We start from the raw sequence: 17,016 nt of genomic DNA, 5'->3' as shown, positions 1-17,016 counted from the left end.
GACAAGACGGAAATAGTCCTCCATTTGAATACCCTATCTCTTGAGCCAGCCTTCAATATTTCTGGGGTTCGTTCGTAGCTGATGTATCAAAGACACCAGTTAGGTTGTTACTCATTTGTTACACAGCTTGTATCAATTCGTCACACATAACCACCCCCGTGACCTGGCGCCTGTCTTTTTTCGTGTATCGCTGAGCGCACAAGGCAATCTTTCACACGCAAACACGACTTTTCGCGCAACAAACACGAAACCAACACGTCGACCTTTAATTGACTTTTTGCGAACAAGGGAAACGTCATTGTGACCATCGCGGGCACCTTTTTACGCCGTGGTGTTTTGGAGGGTAATTCTATTACTACTACTACTACTACTACTACTACTATCCCCAGTTTCTAATCCTGCTGCCAAACTGTCCATATTCCCCGATTCGTTGCGCCTTCGCCGCCGACCCTTCCCTTCATCAATTTCGCCGGCAGCTGCAAACGTCCGTCTGTTATCGACTCGCTACTTACCTCTACACTACTTACTGTTAGACGGCAAGAGGAATTCTGCCACAGCATCAATTGTGGTCTCATATCGATTTCACCTGAACCACGGCAACGGACGGCAATCACCATCTGTCGCCAGTCACCACCTGACGTCTCCAACTCCCTTCTACTCGCTGCCCGTTTCCTTCCCTCACTTCGGTTGGCTCGCCTCTCCAGTCCCCCGCCTCCATAAAGACGTTGTGATTCCCCCAATCTTGAAGGACGCAACTTGTATCATTTCCGGCCACAGCTCTATCAAACACCACTCGTTCAGTCATCAGTCATACACACAGCAGTCTTTACTACCACCCTCTATTACCCGCGACAACAATCAAAATGCAGCCACCACAACTGGGCGGCGCCTCGCAGCAGTCGCAGCCGTCTTCCCAACAATCCTTCTCCATGAGCCAGTCATCCCAGTCAGTCTACAGACAGTACACGGATCCCCCCAACCGGCTACACAACGACCATGCCGTACCTACCATCTACTCTGTGAGCCTATTCTCCTCCTCCCCCATCTTCCATACTCTCTCCACTGTGCTCCGACTGACAGCTACAGGCCACGTACTCGGGCGTCGGCGTCTACGAAATGGAGGTCAACAATGTTGCCGTCATGCGCCGACAAAAGGACGGCTGGGTCAATGCCACACAGATCCTCAAGGTCGCAAACATCGATAAGGGACGCCGTACCAAGATTCTCGAAAAGGAAATCCAGATTGGCGAACACGAAAAAGTCCAGGGCGGCTACGGGAAATATCAAGGAACTTGGATTCCATTCGAACGGGGTCTCGAAGTCTGCCGCCAATATGGCGTCGAGGAGCTGCTGTCCAAACTCTTGACACACAACAGGGGACAGGAAGGCGAGACTGGAAACGTGGACACCCCCACCAAGGAGCAGGCCATGGCTGCACAGAGGAAGCGCATGTACAACGCGAGCTCGCAAGAGAATCGCGGTATTGGCTCCACCGGCACCTTCTTCAAGAACATCTCCTCGACGGCCTCAACCGCAGTGGCTGCCATCAGCAAGGCTCGCTTCGATTCCCCTGCGCCTAGAAACCGCAGCGGTCCCAGCAGGGCCCCCAGCTTCAACCGCCAGTCCTCGATGCAGGATGTGGCCGATTTCCCAAACTCGCAACAAAGCCTTGTTTCGACCGAATACGCAACCCAGACACAGAACGCCGACTCGGGCTTCGGGTCTCAAACTACGCAACCCTTGGCTGGTGACGGCCTCGAACAACCCCCTAGGAAGCGGCAAAGAGTTCTCACCCCCGCCAGGAGCTTTGGCGGCCAGACTCCGGGCCACCAGCCTCTCGACCCATTCAATGCTGGAAATATTGCCAACGGAGACTCTGGCTCTCCCACGGAGCCCAGCAACTCTTTCAACTACGATCAAGTCACTGCTAATGATGGCGATGCCTCGTATGCCCTTGGCCCGTTGCGGCCGTTGCCCTATGAGAATAACGCCGACGCGGAAGCCAAGCGCGGTATGCTGATGGGCCTCTTTATGGATGCCAACGGCCCCGAGGAGGCCATCCAGGCTGCCCTTTGCAATGTGTCTCCCCAGGAGCTGGACTCCCCCATCGACACCCAGAGTCACACGGCCCTTCATTGGGCTGCCACCCTCTCTCGCATGCCGCTTCTGCGAGCGCTCATCCACGCAGGCGCAAACCCCTGGCGTGTCAATGCTTGTGGAGAGACTGCCCTTATGCGTGCCTGCACCGTCACCAACTCCATGGAGAACAACACGTTTCCCGAGCTTCTTGATCTCCTTGGTTGCACTCTTGACGTGACCGACGACAAGGGCCGCACCGTTTTGCATCACATTGCCGTCACCAGTGCGGTCAAAGGCCGTCATTATGCTAGCCGATACTACCTCGAGAGCCTTCTAGAATGGGTGGTCCGGCAAGGCAGTGCTCCAAGCAGCCAAGAGAACGGCATCGGCGATAGGAAAGGACGTCGAATGGGTATCGCCCGGTTTATGAGCGAGATCGTCAACGCTCAGGATAATAGTGGTGACACGGCGCTTAACGTTGCTGCACGCGTCGGTAACCGCAGCATCATTTCCCAGCTTCTGGAGGTGGGCGCGGATCCCACAATTCCCAACCGAGCCAATTTGAAGCCGCTGGATTTTGGCATCGGGATTGCCGACGCCGAGACCAACGATGATCCAGCCCAAGAAAAGACTGGGGCTACGACGGGCAGTGGCCATAAGAGCCGTGAGACCAGTGACGAGGTTGTCCGCTGTAAGTTCTTTTTTCTGATTTTCTATCCTTCTTGCTCCATTGCTAACGTAAAGCCAGCCATCACTCACCTCATTGGTGAATCCGCGTCCATTTTCCAGAATGAGCTGAAAAAGAAACAAGAATCGATTGACACCCTCCATTCTCAACTCCGCGTCACTTCCTCGCAAGTCGGTGACGCCCGCCGCACCCTCGAGTCCCTACAAGAAAAGCTCAAAGCCCAGCAACTGGCCAAGCAGAAGATTGTCAACTTCAACCGGGCATGTGAAGAGGAAGAGCAGATCCTCATTGAACTCGAACAGCGTCACGGTCGGCTGGATGTCGCTTCGGCCAACGCCTGGGAAATGGAACTCGAGTCGGCACTGGAAATTGTCAAGACGCAGTCCCCCAAGGGACTGGACCCAGACAGCCGACCTAGCCTACCGAGCGCGGCAGTGCTAAGAGCTAGAATCAAGGCACTACGGGCGAGGTCGAGCAAAACGCGACAGGCGGTGGCGGCCTTGCAGGCACAGAGCAAGGAGAAAGAGCTCAAGTACCGGCGACTGGTCAGCCTCTGCACCAGGAGGCCCGAAATCGAGGTTGAAGCCCTGCTGGATACACTGACGAGGGCGGTCGAAAGTGAAAAGCCTGAATTGGAGATTGCGAGGGTCAGGAGGTTCTTGGGCGGCGTGGAGGGCGTCGTGCATTAGAAGCGCCAGGGCTACTTGAGCGAATGCAAGTGTGATGAGAAGGATTGCTGGAGTTTGGCGGCGCTGAGGGGAGGTGCAGGAGTGTGGGGTGGTGGGGGTGACGACGGTTCAATGGTACAGAGTTTCGACTTTCAGGATGACCCGGACAGTGATGACGATCCCAGGAAGGAGGATGACGATGAACAGGGAAATATTGATGAACCCAAGGAGCATGGGGTTCATAGTGGCAGCGCTGGGGATATAGTCGATGGGCTTCTTACTGATCGAGATGATGGTGACCATGAAGAGGACTCCCCCTTGTCCTCTCTCAGCTCATCTTCCCAGGCAACAACTCCGCAGGGACGGCCCGATGCAGAGCAAAGGAAGCCCGACGTGGCACGCGGTAAGCGTAAATCCCATTACAAGGCTAGGCATCCAAACGTGAGCTAACTTCAAACCAGGGACTGGCCTCAAAAAGTGCCGGGTGAAAGATTGCTCGTTTGCAGGATCAGGGGGTGACTTTAACCTGCACATGAAAGTTGTGCACAAGTAGATCAAGTGCCCCCATGCTGCTTGTGAGTCCATGGGACCCAACAAATCTTCGATCTACAGACATCAGAAATATAAGCACGGGGCCAAGTCTACATGCCGGGTCAAAGATTGCTTGTTTGCAGGCTCAATGGATGATACTAATTTTCATATGAAAGAGGTGCACAAGTAGATCAAGTGCCCCTATGCTGCTTGTGAGTCCATGGCATCCAACAAGACTTCGATGGCTGGACATCTGAGGAAGTGTCACGGGGATAGATTTATATGCCGGGCCAACGATTGCATGTTTGCAGGATCAAAGGGTGACGTTGATAGTCATCTGAAAGAGGTGCACGGGTATTTGGGGTGCCCCGAGGCTGCTTGCGACTTCGTGAGCCGCCACGAGGGTGCGCTTTCTCGTCATTATATAAAAGCGCACGCGAGAAGATTGCGGGATGAGAAGTGCCGAGCGAACAACTGCTCGTTTACAGGATCAAAAGATGAGGTAAAGCTCCATATGAAAGAGGTACACAAGTACCTCGAGTGTCCCGAGGCTGGCTGCGACTACATGGGACCCAACAAGATTGCGCTTCATCAGCACCAAAAGGGTATACATGGGGAAAAAATGCACTGTCCTGTAGCTGGTTGCGATTGGGATGGAACCGCACGTAACTTTCTTCATCATAAACACAAACATGGTCCGACATACAAGTGCCCAGAACCCAACTGTCCTGTCACGCACACCGCAGTACTCCTGAAGAAACATATCCGAAGGGCACACGCGAGACCCACATTCACGTTGGAAATGGTGAGGAAGTGCGAGGTGGCGAGGCAAGCCAAAGATCATGAAGGGTTGGACTGGAGTATCATTAATGATGCTGATGAAGACGAAGATGATGAAGATGATGAAGATGATGAAGATGATGAAGATGACGAAGAGGACGGAGAGGACGGAGATGATGAAGATGACGAAGAGGACGAAGAGGACGGAGATGATGAAGATGACGAAGAGGACGAAGAGGACGAAGAGGACGAAGAGGACGAAGAGGACGAAGAGGACGAAGAGGACGAAGATGACGATGAAGATGACGATGAAGATGACGGAGATTATGATGATACAGTACGATAGCCATCTTGTATAATAACTTTAGCGAAGAATGCTTCTAATGAACAGCGTACAACGGCCCAATCGATTTTATTATAACTTCACTTCCTTTTCTTCGTTTGTATTTTTTCTGTTCTTTTACTTTCCACCCACTCTCGTTCTAGACAGAATAGTTGAGACTTTTGCCATTACACCTTGGGTACCTCTACTCTTAGTACGCTTCCAAGCGTCTTTATAACATCTATGAACTTCATTTACACTCATGTCCTAAGTAGAAATGTCCCCATGGGACTCTAGTCGATGTCTTTTCGAATTATGGTAGTCCCTATAACAGTTTCATAACGGCCGTTCTGAATTATGACATCGGTTTCGGATTGGTTTACAGGTATCATCAATTCTGTCATGGACGACGGAGCTACTTAATCAACTCAGCAGCAACCGACATAATGTGTCCAGCATGCAACATGTTAATCGCATTCGGCAAGCATCAAGAACTGGCGAGCTGGTGGTATAAATTCTTAGCTTTTCGTGGGATTTATAAGGCATTGATGGTTGTTTCCTCCTCCTCTTCGTGATTGTTACCTTGATTGAAGAGCATCCAGTGGTGTCATTCATCCATGTCCTTGTCCCAAAAGGTCCTTTTACCCAGGAACCAAAGAAAAACCCGTGCCACCCTGATTTCGTGTTTCCCTAGGCCTTGTCTTCCACCGTCAACTCCTCCACCTTCTTTTGCACCTCTTCCACTGCACCGTCCTGCTTCTTCTCCTTCCGCAAAGCTCTCAACTCGTCCAAAGTCGGCACTTCCAGCCCATCCTCTCCTCCCTCTTTACGATACCACGCCAACAAATTCGCCATATCCTCCCCCGTCATGGTGCCCATTTCCTCCCACCCGTACGCATCACTAACTTTTTTGATCCAGTCCATCCTCCTCTTCCCTTCTTCCTGGGCAGGAGCCACCTCGCGCAACTTTTTGCGCAGCTCGCCCATCTGCTCAATGGCCCGCCCCGCGTTCTTGGGCAACGCCTTGGCGATCAGTTTCCGAATCGTCGATGCCAGCCTGGGGCCTTTTCCATTGGTCGAGACCATAATTTGTAGGGGCCCATCCCGGTGGACAGAGCCAAAGTAAAAGTCGCATTCGGGAGGGACATCGGCAATGTTGGCGGGGATTTTGAGCTGGTGGGCGAGTTTGTAGATTTGGGAAGAGGCGACGGGGTCGTCGATGGCTGTCAAGATCAACGAGTAGTCGTTGGGGTGGTCGGTAAGGTCGGCTGGCTCGAAGGCGCGGGGGATCCAGGTTAGGGAGTTGGGGAATTGGGTGAGGCGGAAGGAGACTTCGGGGTGGAGGGGGGCCGGGGCGATGAGGGTGACGAGGGCGTCGGCGGAGAGGAGGTGGACTAGACGGGTTGCTGCTACCTGTGAGGGAGGAATTAAGTCAGCAACAGCCCTTGGAAGGAGGGTCAGCAGACCTGGAAGAAAGACATCCATACCTCACCACCGCCCACTAGGAGCACTCGTTTGCCCTTGATCTGCCATGCGATCAGCAGACTGCCGCCCGTCTGGATCTCGGGGAAGTTGTTTGGGTCTGCTCGTCCGGTCGTCATTTTGTGTCTATTGTGTTCGTATCACAGCGCCAGCGCTATTTGTCCGTCGTCAAGTCGTCGTTATGGTAGATCCTCGAAAGAAAAAGAGACAAAAAAGGATCAAGTGGTCAAAGAACATTGTGAACGGGAGGCAGAAGTATTTAGTGAATGACTGATGAGGCTGATAATGGAGATTCTGCCGCTGACGTGCTTCTGCTGGTGACATATTTATTGGTGGACAATGGAGGGTGATCCTGGTGGTCACAGAGGGGCGATTGCGGGAGGGTGGAGAGGGGGGGACGGGATCGGAAGATGGAGGGATACTTCCTTTCAGGCTATTGCTTGGTTATACTGAGAGGTACATGCCTAACATATATCGTCTTGGTTTCCTTGGGCTGACCATCGACGTCGTAGTCGTCAACAATTGTTTACTTGCAGGCCCCAAAATAGCGGATCCCACTGAACGTCAGGCGGATTACATACCTCTAGGCTGGGCTGCCGCAGCTCTGAGGTGACACTGCCCGCCTGCGCCTACCGATCCTCCTCTAGGTACCTACCGCCGCTCCCGAGCCAATAACGAAGCACGGCACCCAGTCAACTTCGGTTGCCCAACAACGGGGAACCAAGTGAGACGACCAACTTCGCTTCCACTTCCCTTCCCTCGTTTCACTGACCATCTAGGCAACAAACAATGGCCACCTTGTCGACGACGACGACGCCGACATAACCCACCTCCTTCTTGCCCTACTGTACCACGACTGACTGGGCTCCCATCGGTCATCTCTTGCGCCAGTTCCGTCCATATTACAGTATCATAACACCGACGACGACGACGACGACATGTCCGGGCGCAAGCTCGGAGGTGGGCGCATCTTGGGCAACGGCAAGGGCCTCGCCCCGCCCACAGCAGCAGCAGCAGCAGCAGCGTCGTCGTCATCGCCGTCACCCTCAACCATCGCCGCCATCCATCGCGCCGCCAGCCCCTATGCGCCCTCCGACAGCAGCACCGTCTCCTTCATATCGCCCAATTCCACGCGCGAGTCCATCTCCCCGTCATCCTCCGCCCCGCTTCCTCATATTCCGCAAGACCTCGTGTCCAATGTCAGCTTGCCCGGTCCTTCCAATGGCGGCGCCCAATCCGTCGGCGCCAACGACAACCGACTCGTTTGCCCAATATGCCAAGAGGAAATGGTCACCCTGCTTCAATTGAACAGACACATCGACGACGTCCATCAAGAGTTGCCCGAAGAGACACAAGACGAAGTCAAGAGCTGGTTCGACAAACAGGTCCGCAAAGCAAAAAAGTTTCAGCCATTGAACATCATCAACCAGACCCTGCGCGGACTTGATGTTTTCGAATCCAACGAGACGCAACCTGTTCTCGCGACCAGCGCCATCGCCACCGCACCCGGACGACCCGCAGAAAAGGCAGTAGACCCAGAGGAACTAGTCACCCGACACCACTGGCAGAGACCAACGGGGAACGACCCCTGTACCGATCCGACATGTACAAGAAAGTTAGGGCCCTTTAGTGGGCTGGTCAACTGCCGGAAATGCGGCCGCCTGTTTTGCGAGGAACACACCATGTACCAGATGAAACTTTCGCGATCGGCCAACCACGAACCGGTACGAGGGATATGGTGTCGAGTGTGCGAGACTTGTTTCAAGAGTAGGGAGGGGTATAATGATCACTGGGGAACGGTGAGGGATCATATGGCCGAGTTCAAGGCAATACGGGCAAAGAGGGTGGACAGACACAAGCTGGAGGTACAGAGGCTAGAGAAAAGGTTAACAAAGCTGACGAGGTTGTTGGCTGAGATGCCGCCGGAGGAGGGGTCAGGATTATTGGCCTTGACGGGCCAGAAGAGCCAGAGGAAAATGATTGAGCAAAGTGTGGTCAGCTGGGAAGAGGATGGGGCGGTCACGAATTGTCCATTTTGCAAGCAGGAGTTTGGCAGCTGGACGTTTAGGAGACATCATTGTCGGATATGTGGGAAAGTGGTTTGCGCCGATCCGGAGACGGCTTGTTCGACAGAGGTTGGGTTGGATGTTGCGCATCGTACGTCTCCCGTCATTTTGTCATGTTGACTTTTGCTGACCTTCTTTAGCAACGATAAACACCGAAAAGCCGCCCAGAATCGTCACCACCACCCTCGACATCCGCATGTGTCGCGACTGTAAATCAACCATTTTCTCTCATCGCGACTTCGCTGCTTCCATAGCACACAAACCACCAGATCAACGCGCCTACGAGACCCTGCGGCAGTTCGAGCGAGGCATCCGGATGCTGATGCCCTCCTTTCAAAAAGCCCTGCTTGCTCTTCAGCCCCCGAACGAAGACGACTATCGACAGGATAAACCCCCACCCACGTCTGCTCAAGTGCAGGAAGCCGCCAAGATCCGAAAACGACTGACAGATGCCTTTGCGAAATACGACCTTGCCGCGAGAAGGCTAAGAGACATGAAGACGGATAGCCCGACACAGTTGAGGTTGCAGCAGTCTGTGTATGCTGCCGCGTCGGCTTTCTTGCATGCTAACCTGATTCCTCTGAAGTCGGTGCCCCGAGTGTTGCGCAGTAACAGCATGCAACACCAACACCGGCGCTTACTTAACGGGTCAACATCCACCCTCTCGCCCCTACGAAACGGGGAGTCTGCCTTCTCCAAAGACGCCGAAACATCCAGTAATGCCGGAGCAAGCGAAGCCAGTGTCGTCCAATCAGAACTGGACCTCGAGGAGAAAGAGGCCAAGGAGAGGCTGGTGGTACTTGAGGAACAGATGTTCATGGTGCAGGAGATGTTGAAGAGCGCGAGAGCGCAGAGGCGGTTCGAGGAGGTTAGCGCATTGAATCGAAACGTGGAAGAGCTCGAGGCGGAGATTGAGAGGGCTAAAGAGGGGGTTAGAGGGGTTGAGGAGCGGATGGGTGCTCTGTACATTGGTGGATAAGAGGATGTCGAGTACTATGGGTATGGGTCTTTTTTTGGGGGGGATTAGCATGGCGTAGGAGTTTTGGAGCATTACCGCATTGGGGTATTGTTAGTTTGGCGACAGTTCAGAGGGTGTAGTTGGAAAATTGAGCAAGTGTCACAGCAGCCCGAGGTCTCTCTCGTGGTGTAGCATGCGTATGTCCTCCGGCGGTTCATATTCTCCAACGACGTATTCGAACCTTTCGCTTCCACAACGATATTACAGGTCGGCGACTGGTAGCAAAGTGTTCACGACCAAGGTCAAAGGCGATGTTATAAGAGATATCAAAGTTTGTGCGGTTCAATTCAATGATTAACATAACTTCTTGCAGAACAGAATCCCAACGACACTGGGTATCACATCCCCTCCTTCTTTTCTCATCCTCAACATTACACCATCGACGTCAGTCTCCTCATATCTACTCCTCATCCTCGCTCTCCGAATCGGAATCGCTCTCGCTGTCGCTCTCGCATCCACAGTCAGAATCACTGTCCGAGTCACTGTCACTCTCACTCTCCACCCCCTTCTCACCCTCCTCCTCCTTCTTCTCGCCCTCACCACCCTTAACCTTCTCCAAGTTCTTGGCCGCCTCCGAGTTCGAGAATCCATTCACCAAATCCATGGCAAACGGCGGCGCAAGCCCCTCGAACCCTCTGACCTCCTCCGCCATCGCCAGCGCCTTCCATCCGTTAAACTGCTCAGCCGTGTGCGACAAAGCGCCCTCGAGGTCGATCTTGAGGTGTCCGAAGCCGAGGCGGTGGTAAGCCCACTTCTTTGAATCCTGCTCAGCCTGCTGGGCCTCCTTCTCGGCTCCCGAAGCAACAGCGTCGCCCATCGCCCAACCAAGGCGCAGGACCTTGGTCTTTCCCTGGGCCTTCCACGCGTCCAAGTTGGCGGCGCACTTGCTGATGGACAAGCAACCCTCGCACAAGAAGGTGTATGTCAGGTGCGTGGCGCTGATGCTCGTAGCGGAGGGAATGGTGCGGATCTTGAAGGCGAGGTCCTTGCCGGTCGAAGCGGCTTGTTGGACAGCGGTCGTGGGGACGTCGGCAGCAGAAGCGCCGGAGGCAGCAGACTTGACGGCCTCGGTGAAAGAGGAGAAGGCGAGGTTACCGAAGCCGTCAGTTTGGAGACCGAGGAAGAGAGGTAGGTGCGAAGCGGTAAGTTTGGGAGAGATGGAGATCCCGCCCCAGCCAGCGCCGCGGCCTAGGCCGGAGGTGGCGTTCAGAGGGAAGGAGAGTTGGCCGATAAAGTCCGTGGCGTCGTTGGCGGCAGCATCAGCACCGGAGGGGAGGCTGGACAAAGCGAGGCCAAAAGAGAACTGGCTGGTCTCGTCGTAGAACCGCTGGAAGGAAATGCCGGTGGCCGGGTCGACGAAGGGCACCGAGGACGCGTGGGGCATCGGGATGTGCTCTTTCTTGTCGCCGTTGGCATCGCCGCCCGTCAAGGCCTGAAGACCGCGCTTGGTGACGGTGGCAGTGCGGTTGAAGGCCTCGGCAGGAAGGTAGGTGTGGTTAGTGTACATGTTGTGAGACTGGGCCTGCTGTTCGGGCGTCCGAGTGCTTTCGATCTCTCCGCCGCCGGGGATGGAGCGCTGCTTGAGATGGTCGGGGAGCTCAAAGTGAGTGCCGTGGCCGGGGATGTGGTGAGTAGTGCCGGCGGCGGCGACGTGGTTCTTGAAGCCGCCGGGGTTGGTAAGGGTGGGGGCGCCGAGGGCGGAGCCGGCGACGGCGAGGAGGAGAGCGGCCTTGGTTAGGAGTGACATGTTGTCGGTTTTTGTTTTTGTGATATTCCTTGTAAAGACTGACGGTAGGTGGGTTTGGGCGAGTTGTTTCAAAGAATGACTGGGGTTGAGTTAAGTCGTCGTCGCTGGTTGGAAAGAAGGACTGCAGTTGGACTTCTGCTCGACACTACCGTTGCTGACTGAAACAGATGGAAAGGTTCGTTCGGCAGATGGGCGAAGATCGAACTTTAAAAGGAGCGCAAACGACGACGTCAAACGACGAGATTAAGGAGGCCTACCAGCCGAGTGGTACGGTAGGTAGGTAGGGATCTGCACCGCGGTCTGTTCGGCATCCACCACATTCTACCGAGGGCGATCTCAATCACCAGGGGTCACCAGGGGGGGACCCGATAAGGTGATCGCAATGACTCGGCAATACAAAACACCAACGGGAATTAACTCTTGCCTCGAGCTTGGCTACAGCAAAAGCCAAATCCTGGGGCTGAAATGACAATACCCTTTGTATTCATTGTATGTACGTCACTTTCATTCATTTCCCGATGAGTCCTCCTCACGTGGCGATCAGCCCAACGGCACCAGACAGGCATATCACGGGCCGCTAATGGGCTTCCCCCCCGTAAGGGATTATGGGTTCACACGAATCCCATGATGCCACCCGAGACACTCGACCATATCACCTCACCTCCCGCTTGTCTCATTCTGGGGGTAATTTGAGGGGTCGAGTACGGTCCCCAGCAACTTCAATTGAAGATCATCGCCGGCAGTTCAACCTAATTCATGGCATCCAGCGTGCGGTGAGCCGGTCCATTATTGTGAGAAGTGAATTCCCTCTCTCTCACAACCTGAACCCAGCTTCACATCACCACGGATCAACACCGGTATGACCGTTCGAGGGACGCTCACCGATATCTCATCCCAGCTTTAACGGGTGCCACTATACCCAAGAATCGATAATTGGGAAGATCATTCTCCTTTCCATTCGGTATATACTGCATAGTGCACTCGCCAACAAAGCGATGGCAAGTTCCGTGTCGATAACCATCACGGCATTACCGCCACATACTGATCAGTCACGGCAGTCCCCGAAACAGTCAATCTCAACAACTTGGCTTCCTCCGCAACTGGCCTCAACCTGAGGGAGATTATTCCCGTTTAGTACGCCCCTGACCAATTCACGACGACAGCCGGTACACCACGACGTCGATGAGGCACCGCGGTAACTTCCATCCTCATCCCGGCATCGCATCAAAACCTTAACAACGATCAGCGATAGGAACCCAAATGCCGATAAACGGTCTATTAAACTGCTTGACATAGCTACGTCTACACTACCTACTCCTATCATCACACACTCGACCTCCTTTCTCGGTACTCTTACAATCCCATCCATCTTCACAAACTCTCTTCCACAGGCAGTCAACACTCAACTCCCCCATCCATCAACACCTCAACTACCTCACCTAGGTACAATTGACCCCATCAAACAACGCCCACTTACCCCCACCTCGCACTACTACTAGTGGTAGTCGTCGTCTGCGTAGCCACCGTCATTCTAGGGTTAACATTACTTCCCGGCGGCAACCCCGTGCCCCCCACCGCAGCACCAGGCCTCAACATACTAGGCGGCACCACCGGCTTCAGCGGCAATCTCGGCGGCGTCAACCTTTTTTGCTTGGTAGTAGTCATTCCATTACCACTAGGCATATATGTACCACCACCACCAACCGGCATAGTCTCAGGCGGTGGATCAACGGGATAAGGCCATTTCTGCGCCATGGAGATGGTCGACTGTCTAGGCGTCATGACGTCCGCTAGCCACTTACTGACACCGCGCTTTTCAGTGGCGGCGGGAGTGGGCGGGTGGCCGGCAAGCATGGCGTAGGCTTTTTCGTCGAGGTAGTTGTGTTGGTTTGCTGCATCGTGAGCGTCTGCCATGGTGTTTCTGCCTTCTCCTTCGGCAGCGTAAGCGGCGCGGATCAGATCGTTGATTACCTCGCTGTTGGTTTTGTTGTTGTTGTTGTTGGGGTCACGCTGGGCGCTGTTGGTTTGTCCCTGACCCTGGTTTTGGTTTTGGTTGGGCCAAGAAGGGCGGGTGAATGTGATGGCGGGCGGCGGACCGCCTTTTTCGTCGGCTAGAGGGGTCTTGGGGCCGAAGAGGGAGGATTCGCGACGACGACGACGCCATTTCATGAAGAGGAAGAAGGCGCCGGCGAGGAGGGCGATGAAGCCTTTTTAAAGGTTAGTTTTTGGATTGTTAAGGGATGGATAGGGGAAAGGTGAAAGGGGAAAGGGGGACATACCCAATACGCCAATGACTATACCAGCCGTGGCACCAGCGCTCATCTTCTTCGCCGTCGGCACCGGCGTCTGTTGGCCTTGCGTATCCGCCTGCGGCTGGTTGTCGATAGCTCCGAGGACACTGCTTGGCGTGGCCGTAGCTGCCGGGGCAAGTGACAAGTTCGGAAGCGCCGTGGCGTCGCCGGAGTTAACGGGTGCCAAAGCATCTTCCGGCTCTGAAGTAGCGGAAGGTGCGGAAGTAGAGGTAATCGTCGCGGTAGCACTGCCATTAACGGTGGCGGTAGTAGTAGTAGCCACGCTTCCGATGGCGGTAGCAGTAGGAGCCGCAGTCACAGTGCTCGTCTTGGTCTTCTCCTTCTCCTTCTCATCCTTCTCCTCTTCCTCCTTCTTCTCGTCATCAGAGTCCCCACTACTTACACTAGACACAGAAGCCGCATCGTCTTCCTCATCCTCTGGGTGCTCCGGATGTTCGGCAGGGGCATTCCTTTTGCCCAGGGGCAGAAATTCACGTCTGCTGATGCGAGTAGGCCGTGAGCTGGCGCCAGAACCGGCACCGAGACGCTTGGGAGCCTTGGACGTGAGGTTTGCAGGGTTGGTAGGCTGCGGTCTGGCGGCGTCGGAGTCGGAGGCAGAGTCAACGGAGTTGCTATCCAGGGAGTTGTTGTCTGAAAGAGAACTGAGGGAGTTGTCGTCGCTGAGGGAGTTACTGTCCGAGGTGTTGGGGTCCTGGAGGTTGTTTTGTCTGGCGGCGATGGAGCGGCGGATAGCAGCCTTGTGCTGCTGGCGCTGACCAAAAGTCAGACGGTTGCGGTTCCTGGGAGCAAGGATGGGAGGGTTGGTGGGAGCCAAAGTGGGACGAGCTTCGTTAGCCGAGGAGTTGCCGTCGCTGAGCCCGCTTTCGAGACTGTCCAGGCTGTTATCGTCAGCTGAGCTGTCAAGCGCCTGTCTTACGTCGATGGTACGACGGGCACGACGCTTCTGAGTGCGAGTGGGACGTCCCAGAGGCTTGGCCTCATCAGCAGATGACTCGGCGCCGCTGTCGAGGGAGTCTTTGGCGCTATCAGCAGAGTCACTGTCGAGTGCCTGGCGAGCGTCAAGAGCACGGCGATGCTTGGCAGCCAGACGGGCGCGGGTCTTGGAGCTGAGGTTGGAGCGTTTGGTAGTGGTGGAAGTAGGTAAAGGACGGGCTTCATCGGCCGAGGAGTCGGCGCTGTCAAGGGAGTTGTCGAGACTGTCGACAGAGTCATCGTCTGAGGTGTTGATGGCTTGTCTTTGTTCAAGAGATCGACGAGTAACACGGGCCCGAGAACCAGCTGTCAGACGTTGACGAGTCTTTGTGGCGCCGGTGAGTTGTGGCGGGTTGGTGGTTCGGGGCGGTTGTTGACGACCAGCATCAGAGTCTGAATCGAGACTGTTGTCGTCACTGAGGGAGTTGAGGCTGTTGGTATCGCTCAGGGAGTCGTCCTCACTGGTGTTGAGGGCTTGTCTCTTGGTTGCCTCGACCCAGGCACGGGTGGCCTCTGCTCGGGCAAAGTTCCGCCAGCGGAGAGTGGGAGCTGTGGCTTTCATTGTGATAAGATTCTCCAGGTGTCTAGTGGAATCGGCCGGCCGATTTGGTGTGTTGATTGTGGACTCAAAAGGAGAGACGAAGACGCAAGGAAACGAAGTGAATGAAACGAAACGGGAGAATTACAGCATTGATGGACGAAGAGAGGAAGGTAAAGCAACCTGGAACAAACACAACAGACAATAATCGCAGACCTGCTGCACTCCTCCAGTGAGTATGAAGAGAATGAAGGTGAAGGAAAGGCGAAGGGAACGGAAAAGTGAAAAAGGGAAGCAAAAACGTAAGAGAAACAGAAAACAATGGGTTCTCTTTCAAGCCAACCGACTCCCAGGAGATGATATCAACCTGCTATGGCACAGCCCAAGTCCAGGGGCGCTGTTGGTTCACTGGCACACTGCACGGACACCCGCGCCAAGTGACCGCGCCCCTATCACGGACACAGCACGTGCCCTAACCGCCATCGACATGTTTCTCCGTGTTCCCAGCTCGGTTGTGGCGTCCATTTATTCCCTCGTTGATTTGGTACGACAGAACCTTCTGTAACAAACAACGACCATGGTGCGACCCGCCAAGAATGGGATTCCTGGAAACCGCCAAGATTCCCATCGGTTAACGAGATGGTGTTTCTGCAAGGTCAAGACTTGGAAAAGGGAACTGGGTTGGAAACGAAGGCGTAACAAGCCCCTGTCGCTGCGGGGGTGTGGTCCCTGTGATGAGCCGCTATTGTCGCGCTCGGCTAACGCTACCCTGGCTGTAGACAGTGCTATACTGCCATGGCAGGCCAAGGCCAGCTATAACAAGCTTTGATGGAAAGCTTCAACAAAAGCTTGGTACCTAGCGGCTTCCACGTTGGTAAGAGAGCACGCAATCACTTTCCCTTTTCTGATGTCGACGGGACAGGAATACAAGAGGATAAGTCTTTTTCCCTTTTGTTGACATCACAAGAAACGAACGTGACATCGGTTGAGATTTCCAATCTTCCCCTGCATTATTTCTGTTTCCTTTGGAGGCTCAGGTGAGGTAGAGGGATTACGCGTCCTCTCTGTTGATCTGATGTGCCGCCGTTGTTCAATTCATCGAATATTCCGTTGCTGCCAGGATGATTCACAGGTACCTAGAGGTACCTTCCATGCTTGCGGCTCCTCTTGCCTTGGAGTTCGGTCTTGATCTTCCCAACCTGGTTCCTTCGAAGATCTTGTTAGCAAGTGCATCTGGAGAACACGTCAAGAGGTAATAGGAAATTCAGCACCTCAAGAACAACCCAGCGCCATTTACACATGTTCCAAGCGTGCCGATGTGGCTGGACTCGAACTCTGGTTCATCCAATTCTCAGCACCTATCAAGACTCACAGCATAGCCGCCCGAAAATAACCCCAAACTGCCAAGTGAATCACCACACGTGTCAGTCTAGGTTACATGTACCTCGTTCCGTGCAAGTCTAGCCGCATCCCAACCAGGCACTCCCTCGTCGCAGTATTGGCAGCCATGCGCATGCGCACTGACACAAGTAAACAAACCCCTTTTCTTGGCAGCCCCTAGCCAGCTCCACTTTTGACATCAAACAAGTCCCTCTCTTCCTCCGTTTTACCTTGACCAATTCGGCCCAACTTTCCGGATCTACTTCCTCGATTAGATCCAGACTCGCTTAGAAGTTACCTTACCTTTTTCTGGGATCTACAACTCCCAGAACACGGGCACGCACAACATAGTACTCGATTTCAACCCTAGGTACCTACCTATAGGGATCATGTATATCCGTTTCATTCAGATTGAAATAGATAGTACTACTTA

The 17,016-nt window shown here is 54.2% G+C and overlaps 6 protein-coding genes across 6 annotated transcripts; 3 read left to right on the top strand and 3 right to left on the bottom strand.

Annotated features, from left to right (window-relative positions):
* The first annotated feature begins 244 nt into the window (after positions 1-244).
* Positions 245-4,078, top strand: NCU07587 (Swi6). The gene is made up of 4 exons (XM_957874.3): positions 245-1,019; positions 1,087-2,770; positions 2,828-3,838; positions 3,897-4,078. Exons 1-3 carry the CDS (start codon positions 864-866, stop codon positions 3,454-3,456), a joined length of 2,469 nt encoding a protein of 822 aa, XP_962967.2. The 5' UTR covers positions 245-863; the 3' UTR covers positions 3,457-3,838; positions 3,897-4,078.
* A 108-nt stretch (positions 4,079-4,186) lies between these two features.
* On the top strand, positions 4,187-5,092 carry NCU07586 (hypothetical protein; the record flags this gene model as incomplete). Its single annotated transcript, XM_957873.1, has 1 exon — positions 4,187-5,092. The coding sequence occupies one exon, from the start codon at positions 4,187-4,189 to the stop codon at positions 5,090-5,092; it is 906 nt and encodes a 301-aa protein (XP_962966.1).
* Positions 5,093-5,361: 269 nt separating this feature from the next.
* Positions 5,362-6,850, bottom strand: NCU07585 (siroheme synthase). The gene is made up of 2 exons (XM_957872.2): positions 6,556-6,850; positions 5,362-6,481 (listed from the first exon to the last, which is right to left on the bottom strand). Exons 1-2 carry the CDS (start codon positions 6,667-6,669, stop codon positions 5,759-5,761), a joined length of 837 nt encoding a protein of 278 aa, XP_962965.1. The 5' UTR covers positions 6,670-6,850; the 3' UTR covers positions 5,362-5,758.
* Positions 6,851-7,154: 304 nt separating this feature from the next.
* On the top strand, positions 7,155-9,912 carry NCU07584 (vacuolar segregation protein pep7). Its single transcript, XM_957871.3, has 2 exons — positions 7,155-8,707; positions 8,757-9,912. Exons 1-2 carry the CDS (start codon positions 7,489-7,491, stop codon positions 9,593-9,595), a joined length of 2,058 nt encoding a protein of 685 aa, XP_962964.2. The 5' UTR covers positions 7,155-7,488; the 3' UTR covers positions 9,596-9,912.
* Positions 9,911-11,568, bottom strand: NCU07583 (hypothetical protein). Its single transcript, XM_957870.2, has one exon. It carries the CDS (start codon positions 11,379-11,381, stop codon positions 10,035-10,037), a length of 1,347 nt encoding a protein of 448 aa, XP_962963.1. The 5' UTR covers positions 11,382-11,568; the 3' UTR covers positions 9,911-10,034.
* Positions 11,569-12,646: 1,078 nt separating this feature from the next.
* Positions 12,647-15,617, bottom strand: NCU07582 (hypothetical protein). The gene is made up of 2 exons (XM_957869.2): positions 13,661-15,617; positions 12,647-13,588 (listed from the first exon to the last, which is right to left on the bottom strand). Exons 1-2 carry the CDS (start codon positions 15,225-15,227, stop codon positions 12,855-12,857), a joined length of 2,301 nt encoding a protein of 766 aa, XP_962962.2. The 5' UTR covers positions 15,228-15,617; the 3' UTR covers positions 12,647-12,854.
* Positions 15,618-17,016: the final 1,399 nt, after the last annotated feature.

Source organism: Neurospora crassa, linkage group IV (assembly GCF_000182925.2).
Source record: "Neurospora crassa OR74A linkage group IV, whole genome shotgun sequence".
NCBI lineage: Eukaryota > Fungi > Ascomycota > Sordariomycetes > Sordariales > Sordariaceae > Neurospora > Neurospora crassa.
This window is presented reverse-complemented; position numbering and strand designations above follow the sequence as displayed.